Source organism: Enhydra lutris, unplaced genomic scaffold (assembly GCF_002288905.1).
Source record: "Enhydra lutris kenyoni isolate GAN:26980312 unplaced genomic scaffold, ASM228890v2 scaffoldscaffold14, whole genome shotgun sequence".
Lineage (NCBI taxonomy): Eukaryota > Metazoa > Chordata > Mammalia > Carnivora > Mustelidae > Enhydra > Enhydra lutris.
Window position 1 is genome coordinate 3,182,223 of NW_019154098.1, and position 10,956 is coordinate 3,193,178.

Sequence of the window (10,956 nt, forward strand, 5' to 3'; positions counted from 1 at the left end):
GCCGCTGTCCAGAAGGCGGGGGGCGGGGGCGTCAGACGTGGAGTGAAAAGGCGAGAGAGCAGGTGCGGAATTTTGCTGCTGTTCTCTGCGTCCAAGTGCCTGCTTTCCCTCCCTGTTGCGGGGACCTCTGTCCTCGCCCAGCGCTTGGGAGAGCCATGCCCTGAATGTGTCTCCCCCACATCGATCCTAGCCAGGTACACCTCCTCCCACCCCGTCCCCACACGCGCCTCTCTGGGAGATGTTAGCAGGGAAGGCAGAAGATCTGGGGGCCCGTGTCCAGTCCTGTGGGAGACCCACCTGGACAGGCATGCACCCCGAGAGCTGTGCTGCTGTGTGTCTGAGGCCCCAGGCCCCCCTGGACATGCAGGCTAGAGAATGCGTAGACCTTCCTGCTCCAGAAGGGGGCCACAGCTCATACTCCCCACCCCCAGGCCCTTGGTCAGTGGGAAGAAGGGAGTCAACCCTCTGGCCAGGGCTCCAGAGAGCTGCTGCAGGGGCAGGGCTGGTCCCTCTGACGTTCGCCCTCCAACATCCACGGTCCAGTGTGTGCTGACCTCGAAGGCACCTCTTATACAAAAGTTCTTGGCTTCCCTTGGTAGAGAATGTTCCCCCTTCTGTGCCCCTTGCCCCCCGCCCCCCTACCACAGCCATTCCTGCTGGAGAGGGGTCTGCGCCTTCTGTGTTTGTCACTCTGGGAGCACAGCCTGTGCCTTACGGAATCCCCACAGCTGGCGGTTCTCAACCCAGAACCCAAGACACTTTGGAAACAACACGATGTTTGATTCGGACCATGGTTAAAAATCTAAGGTGTGTGGTTCCTGGAGTGGCCTCATCACGGCCTGAGAAGTTGTTTGCCTGTTTATGTCAGACACAGAGAGTGAGAACGTCATAATGTTCCTGTGCCCTGACTCCCAGGCGCTTTGTACCTTCCTTTAGTCTTCGCAGCAGGCCTGCAAGGTAGGATGTTCCCACTTGAAAAGTGAAAAAACGCTGGGCATCAGAGAGGGCCCATGGCTTTCCCAGAGCCGCACAGCTACCTGTGGCAGGGCTAGGGTGTGAACCCCGGTTTAAGTCCTGAGCCAGTGTTCGTTCCGCTGGGTTCTCCCTCCTCTCTGGCACGGAAAACAAGTTGCTGACTTGATCTGTTCATGTGTATGTCTCCCTTTGTGCTTTCTTACTTCTGTGCCTGACGGGTATCGTTTATGGAGCACTCAGAACACTCTAGAAACCGTGCTGAGGAATGTTATGCACTATCTAATTTAAACCATTTAACTATGACATCTGGGTCTCCTCTACTCAATTATAGAAATGAAAAAGCAAATGCAGAAAGGCAGTCACACCGCTGAGCACAAGCTGGCACAGCTGGAGGACTGACCTGCAAGGAGTTGTCAAGTAGCGCATGTTATGAAGGGATTTATTCCGAGGTAGAAAGGTACCGTTAAAGAAAAAAAGAACCATCCTTAAACTCATCTTTTCTTTCCCTCAGGTTCTCCACCATGAGTTGCTGGCCATTCGTGAGGCGTGTATTAAGCTAGAAAAAGACTACCAGCCAGGGATCACTTTCATAGTGGTACAGAAAAGGCACCACACACGGCTGTTCTGCACCGACAAGAACGAGAGGGTGAGGTTCTGGGACTGAAGGAGTGGCCAGAGGTCGGCCCTAGGCCATGGGGCCATGAGGGACACAGGTCTCTGCTCAGCCCGCGCCCAGAGCCCTGACTAGGGGCTTCATGGAGACCCAGCTCTGGACGCTGGAGAAGGGCTGTCCTCAGGCTGGTGAGATGTGTGGACCTGTACATCCCACAGGCCTGGGACAGGACCAGGCAGGAGATCTTATTTGTCTAGTAAAGAAATTACCAGACCCCTGGCTCTGAAAAAAGGCCTGTGGCAGCCATGACAATGGGCAGAGTCTCTGGGATACAGACTGGGGACCGTCGGGGGTGGTGGGGTGCTGAAGGTGGTGGGGTGGTGGGGCTCCAGGGAGCCCGTCCCAGGGTACGTCTCCTGGGAGTTCCAGAATAAGAATAACGAGCACAAGGGAGAGGCAAGGTTTATAGATCGAACAGCTAAGAAATCATCAGTTGAAGAAAGGTAGGAATCTTCTGGTTACAGGTATTTTCCATGTTCCCAACAGGAGAAATAAAAATAAATGTACACATAGCCTCGTGTCCTAAAGTGCGCAGCATCATGTAGCCGCCTGCGAAAAGGGACAGTGCCCGCAGGGAAGGAGACACTCCCCTGAGAGCCAGCAGCCCTCCTGCTGCTCGGGCCCCCACACCAGAGAAGGCACAGTGAGGGAGAAATGCAGATTGTAGTGAGGGAACGGGACAATTGGTCACAATTGCAGGGTCACATCCACCAAGAAGATGTAACAGCCGTGGGCTTGGACGCACCTAACGCAGTGACCTAAAAATACTAAAGGGAAGAAATACAGTGTAGCGAAAACCAGACCGAATTCCCAGGAGAAATTGACAAACGCTCCATCAGAGAGGCGTACTTTAACACAGCACTGCCAGACACAGGGGCAGGCAGGCGTGACCGAAAGCCAGACGCTGGAAGGGGGTGACCAGGCCGGGTCTCACGGCTAGCGTCCCCCTGCTGACACTTGCGTTCACGCGGAAGGCTTATGAAAGTCGCCTTGTTCCTGGTCACAAGGAGATCTTGGGAGATTTCCTTTTTCTTTTCTTTTTCTTTTTTTAAAGATTTTTCTTTATTTATTCAGCAGACAGGGATCACAAGTAGGCAGAGAGGCAGGCAGAGAGAGGGGGAAGCAGGCTCCCCGCTGAGCAGAGAGCCCGATGTGGGGCTCGATCCCAGGACCCCAAGATCATGACCCGAGCCAAAGACAGAGGCTTAACCCACTGAGCCACCCAGGCGCCCCGAGATTTCCAAATCTATTGGAAATAGATCTATTGGGCAAACCATGTTTGTATTTTTAAATCATACAATTAGATTTTAAATCAGCAGTAGAAAGAAAAAGACATTTAAGAAGGCCTGAAATTTTAAATTCACTTCTAAGTAGCACACGCATTAAACGTGCAAAGGGAATAAAAACTACAAAGTAATCAGAACTGAATAAAAAGAGGATTTCGTATCAGACTTTATGCAGCATGGCTGGAACAGTCCTTGGAGAGAAGAGGATAGGTTTAGATACATGTGCTGGAAAGTAAGAAAGAGAACTGGCCAGGGAGGCTGACGGTGCCGGAAGGACAGAAGAGCTGCTGGTCCTGGGTGTGGAGGGAAGGCCGAGGAGCCGGTGTGCTCAGGCTTCCTCCCTCCTTTGCCTGTAAACCGCCCCCGCCAGGAGCCACGCGGGCTCAGGGCCAGCTTGTTTGTAAACCCCAGCCCCTCTCCGTGGGAGATAATGAAGAAGACTGAGCAGATGAACACAAATGAAACCTGCTTCTTTGAAGATAGAGAAACCTAGCAAGACTCAGGGAGGGAAAAAAGAGGATACTTGTAACCATGTTAAGAGCAAAAAGAGTCTGTGACCCCAGAAGGCGGATGTGTTACTTAAATCATCATGGGATGGTAACAGCTTTATGCTGATAGATACATTAGAAGAACGAGAAGAGATAGATACACACGGTTGTTTGTGAAATCAGGGAAATTACTAAAACCAGCTCTGGAGGATAATCGAATCATCATTTCCAAAAGGCATCAGGCCCAGGGAGCCTACAGGCAAGTGTTACCAAGTCTTCAAGAGTAGATGATCTTAAAGTATGGCAGAGAATAGGAAAAAAGAAGAAACTATTTAGCTTATTTTGTGAAGTTTATCCAGATTTTTTTATAGGCAAGTTTTACCAAACTATCAAAGAATAATCTTACACAAAATTTTTTAGAGAATGGGAAGTAACTGGGGGCGGGGGGGTAAGGGGGTACTCATGAAGTTATCCTGATAACAGCCAAGTGTTGGCAAGGATGTGGGTGCTGGGCCGTGGTCAGGAGCACGGGTCTAGAGCCAGTCCCCCCCACCAGCATCTGGGCTGCGTGGCCACAGGTGTCGGCCTCCTGGGAGCACTTTCCTGAGGTGGTTGGGAAGGTCCCAAGCACTTTGCATTGTCCTTGGCACAGAGTAAGTGTGTTATTACGAAGACTGTCCTGTGCTTCCGAAGGGAGTGCAGACTGGTAATTGTAGCCCTGGAGAAGCCCACCTGCGTGTGTGTAAGGAGACAAGTAGACGAATGTTCATCGCAGCGTTGTTTCTGATAGCAATACTTCGTCTACTAAGAGGAGGAAGCATCGTGATGTAGTCCTGTGCTGGCGTGCTGCCCAGCAACGAACAGGGTAGACTGTGCAGCACATGAATACATCTCAGAGTCGTCAATATTGAGCAAAAATAGCAAGTGGCAGGATATATGTGATACACCTGCCCTGTTTGAACACCTGTGCGGTAACACAGTGTCGTGCTCACAGAGACTTAAATATGTAGCGAGAAATGAAAGTACATGAGGGGGGCGCCTGGGTGGCTCAGTGGGTTAAGCCTCTGCCTTCGGCTCAGGTCATGATCCCAGAGTCCTGGGATCGAGCCCCACATCGGGCTCTCTGCTCAGCAGGGAGCCTGCTTCCTCCTCTCTCTCTGCCTGCCTCTCTGCCTACTTGTGGTCTCTATCTGTCAAAAAAAAAAAAAAAATCTAAAAAAAAAAAAAAAAAGAAAGTACACGAGGGATGATAAAGTCTAGATCTGGGAGGGGGGGGCACCGTTTTCAGATATTTGACTTTTAAAGCATTGGAAGGTGTGAGAAAGGTTGACAGGAAGTAATCCAAAGAGGCACAGGAGGGACCTGGGACTCGCACGTGTGTGTGTGTCTGTGGAAGTTGCGGAGCTGAAAAGTCAGTGACTTCCTGACCGTGGTTGGGCCCCAGAGCCTGGGTGTCGTCACGGCCCCAGCAGCAGGCGCTCGGTGCTTGGTGACTCTGCAACCCCAGAACGCACATTTAGGGTTGAGTGGCTTGGCACCATCTGTGACCCAGCCCATCCTCCGCTTCTCGGACGGCCTGGGTGGGGGATGGAGAGCGCGCCCTCTGGTTGGTGGCGACTGAGCCGCCGGCCCAGCGCGGGCGCTCCTGAGCCTTCTGGGAGGTCTAGCTCGTCTACCTTGAATGTCAGGTGCACTTGTGCACGGGTGTTGGCCCACCAGGTGTCTGTCGTGCACGGTTTTAGATGTGTACGTCGCCGGTGCCCTCGGCAGTAACAGTGAGCCCTTCGAGTGTTACATGCACGTTCTTCAGTGAAGGGAAGACACCTGCATTTCTTTCCTGGGACCTTACGAGACCTGGGGGAAAAGCACCCCAGCCCTCGTAGGACAGGAACTTGCTCACTTGTAGGGCTATTTGTTAAGCTCTACTTTCGTGCTGTTGTGCTCAGCCAATGTGTAGCCAACTTAAGGACGGCGAGATCTGGCCACCCGTGGTCGGGAGGGGCCGGCATCTGAGGGTGGCATGGGCGAGGCTGATGGGCTGGCTTGCTTTCTGGTGTTGTCCCTGGACATGTCTAACGGTTCCTGTATTGCTGAAGGTTGGGAAAAGTGGAAACATTCCAGCAGGCACAACTGTGGACACGAAAATCACCCACCCGACCGAATTTGACTTCTACCTGTGTAGCCACGCTGGCATCCAGGTAAGGACCCGGGGTCCCTGCTGCCCTGTCTCGGTGTCCCTGTGACATGGTCTGCATGCTCCGCAGACACTCGCAGAGCACAAGCCCCATGCAAGGCACTCCCAGCGGCGGGGTAGGGGAGGTGGGCAGGGGGCCAGGGAACAGGTGAGGGTGGGGACCGCGGGGTCCTAGGGGCGGGGAACGGGCCCACTGGTGTGCTGTTCCCATTTAAGGGTTCCCATTTAAGACGAGACGAGGTCAGGCAGGAGTAGAGGGTGCAAAGGCCAGGTATGGTGGTGGGGCCCCAGGGCCGTGCCGTGCGCTCGGAGCTCCGTGAGCTAGCTGAGAGCCGAGCGGTGATGAGGCCGCGGAAGGCACGGCCTGTGACAGAGACGCTGACTCTGAATCAACTTCCCGCTTAGCGGGGTTCAGCCTTGTCTCCCGCCACACACGTTAGCGGGATGTCTGGGGAAGGTCACCCCGTAGCCCCTTGTCACCTCAAGACTCCTGTCCTGTGTCGGTGAAGAGGCCCACGGGTATTTGTCCCTGAGTGTTCTCCCACTGAGTCCTCCGGTGGGGGGTTGACCGAAGCCTGGCTTCTCAGCAGGGCCCTGTGTAGGTGAGTTCTGGACTTCTCGCTGGCACCTTCACTCCTCTGATCCTCTGATCTGCTTTTAGGGAACAAGCAGGCCTTCCCACTATCACGTGCTTTGGGATGACAATCGTTTCTCTTCCGATGAGCTGCAGATTCTCACCTACCAGCTGTGTCACACCTATGTGCGTTGCACGCGCTCTGTGTCCATCCCGGCGCCAGCATACTACGCCCACCTGGTGGCCTTCCGGGCCAGGTACCACCTGGTGGACAAAGAACATGACAGGTGAGTGGTGGGCCTCTCCTGGCCAGGGGCACGGCAGGGGTTGCCTCTGAAACCGGCTTTGGGAGCTGCATCTTTAGGCTGGGAAGCAAGGGGGCCGCGGGGGCTGGAGCCGAGTGTGACACAGACGCCAGGATGCCCATGTCTTCACCACCTGGTAGTTCTGTGGCTGCCTCCCCAGACAGCTGGTGCCTCGTCTTATCATCTGTGCGGTCCCTCGTGGTGCATTAAAGGCTGCACTCTCTCTCTGTGTCTGTCCTTCCATCCCCACAGTGCCGAAGGAAGCCATACCTCCGGGCAGAGTAATGGACGAGACCATCAAGCGTTGGCGAAGGCCGTCCAGGTTCATCAGGACACCCTGCGCACCATGTACTTTGCTTGACGTGTTTTAGTGTTTACGATCGTGTACCGAGTTGGATTCACATGAGACCAGCTACACTCAGACCAACAGATGCCCAGCCCTTCCGTGACAGCCAGCATCGAACATGAGACGTCATTGATTTTAGTAGATTCTCCATTTTCCAGAATGCCTTCTGTCCCAGATTTCAACTTGGATTTTGAACTGCAGACCTGTATGAGACCCCATTGTCGTAGGAAATATGGTTTGCCAAAATCTATAAGCTGCTTATTAAAATAGAGTCCCGTGTTTCCTAAAAATCTCCTAAAACCAGTCTATGAACTCAGGGCTTTAAAACATTTTTAATTTATTTGGTCATTCAATTTACTTGTTTTTAACACATGATTCTCTATGAAATTGATGGGCTCAAACTAGCTGTGAACATTCTCAGAGAGTGAAAGTGACACAGAGCACGGCTGTGGTTTTAAAGCCTTGAGCATTCTGAGGTGGCCACTAACGCTTATGTCCGAGTGATTCGAGCGTGCTCCTGACAGGGCTGCCACCAGCTCTTCGGGACCGAGGGCAGGTGGCCCGCCGAGGCGCCCACGGGTGTCTAATACCGCCACCGCCCGCCTCTCACTCAGCTTGAGATAAGGAGCGGGGGCAGAAGATGGGCCGTGTGTGTTTACAGCATTTCTAGGTCCAGAGAGATTGGCAGACAAGTGCCATTTTAATAAAAATTTATTTAAAAAAAGAAAAAAAGACAATATGCCGACAGTCTAATCATAAGATTTGTCCTACAGGACTGTGACATTTATTTTCCAAAGTTTCTAAAGAATACGGGTCTGTGGTGATAAATACAGTACAATCCTTTTTCACTGTTATGTCTTTAATGTAAGAGAAAAAATATATATATCTGGTTTGCAGTATTAATGTGATAGATAGATGCTGTTTTTTCATTTTATTGACTACGGGGTGCTTCTTGTGATCTGTTCACCATATCAAGAGTGTTGTGGAGCCTGGAGGCTGGACCACCGCCTGTGGTTCTCAGTGCTGACGTACGGGAGTAAGCAGCTGAGTCAGTGTGACCGCCACCCGCCGTCCCCCCCCATGTAGCCTGCGTAGCCTGTACCTGCGGGAGGACCGGGCACGGGCATGGCGGCCCTGCCCCACCTCCTGTCCCCCGTGTTGCTCAGCCGATTAAGCACAAATGGAATGTATTTTCTTCCATTCCTGGAAAACCAGTCCTTGTGTCAGAGTGTCCCTCTCTCTGTGTGTGGTTCTGTTAGACGAGTTTCATAGGATCTATGCACTGAAAGGCGCAGAGGCTGGTGGTTGGCGGCGAGCCCCTGCCCTTGGAGGTGGCTGACTGCAAAGCCGGCAGGAGAGATTGGCGTCCTGGGCCCCAGACGTGGGTTTGCCCGTCTAGAAACCGTTGCACTAAGCGTGATGCCATGGACCACTTGGAAAGGTAACAATGGACAACTCTGTTTGTGCTCAGTGGGCTGTTGGTCCTTGTAGACGATTTAAAAAAAAAAAAAAAAATCAAGTCCACGTTTAATGTAGAGGTTCTGGGAAGGAGACGCGCCTTCCCCTCGTGCTGCTTTGTGCTCTGTCGGTTTCCCTCTCCCTGCTGAAGGCCTCCCCAAGCCCAGCCCGACTCTTACCTCTGGCCCTGCGGTGGAGCGAGGGCCCCGGGGGCGCCCTGCGCTGGAGAAAGCGCCCACCTCTGTTTCTGGTCTGCGGGCTCTGGGGCGCGGCCGGGGCGGGGCACCGCGGGCAGAGCTGTGACGGGCACTCGGCCTAGGTTTGGGCGGCGATGACAAAGGGGCAACTATTATTTGTGAAGATAAATACTCAGAGTGGCGTGTGCGTGTCTGAGTGTGTGTGTGGGTGTCTCACTGATGGCGTGAGCCTCTTGCTGTATCTTTCTTGTTTTGGGGTTTGGTTGGTTGTTTTTTTTTCCTTTTACTTTCTCTCTCTCTCTCTTTTTTTTTTTGGTCTTTTTAAAACGAACAGAAGCCTCTGCTCTAAGAAATGTTGCAATTCCCTGTCGTCTTATTGGCAATTGGCACTTTCTCCTCTTTTCAGAAGAATACCGATACACTCTTGGCTTAAATTCCCAGAGCATTCAAGCTAAGGAGGAAATCTTTTCACTAATACACTTTTGGAATCTGAAATTAGGTTAGTTTTCAGCCGTTTTTAGGATCATCTAGAACCATGTGTCTCAAAGGTGTGTTTCTGCTCCTTGCAACAGGGTCCTGGCGGTCGGGCCGGTGGTGGTGCTCGGTAAAAATGCAGACTCCCGAATCCGATTCTCCAGGGTTGGGGCTGGGTGTCTGTATTTTATACCGTCAGCCGGGGCTCCAGGGCTGCCTGAAGTCAGAGGGGTCCTCTCCCCTGAGCCCCAGGGGGCCAAGCAGGGAGGAGCCGTTGGGCAGCGCAGGCAGACTAAGCTAACACCCAGGAAAGATCGCGGGCTGGCAGAAGATTAGACCTAAAATGTGTTTTATCGTTTTGAAGGAGGGGTTTTCCTTTTAGTGGGCCAAAGTTCTTTGAGAAGGGTACTTTTTATAGCCCTGTGCTTGTTTTATAAAACTTTTAATACTAAAAGCATTAATAGATCAAACGTCTCCAGCTAGGTGAGCCGCATACCTTTGTACACATCTGATGATTCAGAGTTCAAGTGGCTGTAGTTACAATTTCTCAGGTAAATAACTGGTTTCCCAAATTTCTACCAGTCCCCCCATTATTAGGATAAATTTTGAGACAGCATAAAACCTCAAAGTGCAGTAGACTAAGCCTGAGCCCTGTTCCCGTGGAAGCCAAAAGGGGCCCTTGCCCATCTCTGACGACGCTTGCTCCCACCCCAAGGGCTCCCTCGGCCCACATGGCCCGGACAGGGCTCCCCGGCTCCCAGGGTCGCCCGAGACTTGGGGCCCTCACAGAGGTGAGAGGCGTCTGCATGCCCGCTTTGCCCTATCCCCGCTGTTAAGTAAGGTGTGCCTTGCTTTAAGCAAACTGAATGTGAAAATTATGGTGTAGAAACCTGGATTCATTTGAAAGAAAAACTGGGATTTCTCTCATCTCTTTAAAAAGATGTCTCCTGATCAGATTCTCATACTGGTACTCTCCCTAGTCGATTTTAAATGTCACTTGAAGAAGAAGGACCGTTCCCAGCCCTTCCCCACTGTCCATTCTGCCCACCCTGCCATCACCCCAGTGACAGAGCAATGAAGGAAGCCCAGGGGAGCCGCGGACGGCCGCCGGGTGTGGAAGCGCCCTTTGGTGACACTGAGAGTCCGTCCTGTCCGTGTTCTCCAAGCTCAGACTTCCCTAGTTCCAATACCTTTTTGTAAAACTGGGCATACCTGTACTTTCAGAGAGGGATTGTTTGGTTTTGGTTTTGAGAAGTCTTTGCATACACACTTGTGCTACAACACTGTAGGGTCTGCTTGGACATTGTAAGGTGACGTTGCTGTTTGGTCGTGCCGTCACACTCCCTTGGGTGAATGTTTGCGCTCTAGAGCCACAGGTGACCCCTGGCCACTGGGCGGGCTGGCCTGAGAGGGACGCGGCAGGAGCGGAGTGAGGTCCACGCTCCAGGAGGTTGGCCGTGGTCACTGCTGTCACTGATGTTCACCCCTGGTTACGGAGTGCTCGTTGGAAAAGACAGTTTGAGTTCAGTTCCTGCAGCAGGGTTGGGGTGGGGGGGTGGGGGGGGTTTTACTGATGTTATATTATATGTTATTTTTATTGTCGTTAAATGCAAATGTTGCTATTTATTTTTTTTCTTTCTGCTCTGGTTTGATTTGGCCGATGTGGATATGCCCAGTGCACATGGTACCTGATGGACATGATAGAAATTATTTTCCCCAACTTTTATAAATTGCCTGATGTTTACCTGCAAGTTTGCCGGATGATTTATTTTTGAAAGCCACAAATGTAATTTTTCTGGATGAATTGTTTTTCTTATATACGTGGCAATGTAATTTTACACTGATCTGCAGGGTGATTTAAATTTTATTTTTACAAGGCAGTTTTTCAGTCAAATTATATATTTGATACGATATGCTAAGGGTGGACCAGCCAAGCGTCCTGCAGTAGCTGGGACCCACACTGTCTCTGGGGGGTCTGGGGGACTG

At 52.0% G+C, this 10,956-nt stretch overlaps 1 protein-coding gene across 2 annotated transcripts in view; it reads left to right on the top strand.

Moving 5' to 3' along the window:
* Window positions 1–10,498, top strand: part of LOC111146620 (argonaute 2, RISC catalytic component) — a 50,469-nt gene extending 39,971 nt beyond the window's left edge. For both annotated transcript variants that reach the window (XM_022502254.1, XM_022502255.1), the window contains exons 15-18: window positions 1,487–1,621; window positions 5,519–5,620; window positions 6,278–6,477; window positions 6,748–10,498. In XM_022502254.1, coding sequence (XP_022357962.1) covers window positions 1,487–1,621; window positions 5,519–5,620; window positions 6,278–6,477; window positions 6,748–6,856 — 546 coding nt within the window. In that variant the 3' untranslated portion in view covers window positions 6,857–10,498. The remainder of the gene's footprint in view (window positions 1–1,486; window positions 1,622–5,518; window positions 5,621–6,277; window positions 6,478–6,747) is intronic.
* The last annotated feature ends 458 nt before the right edge of the window (window positions 10,499–10,956 follow it).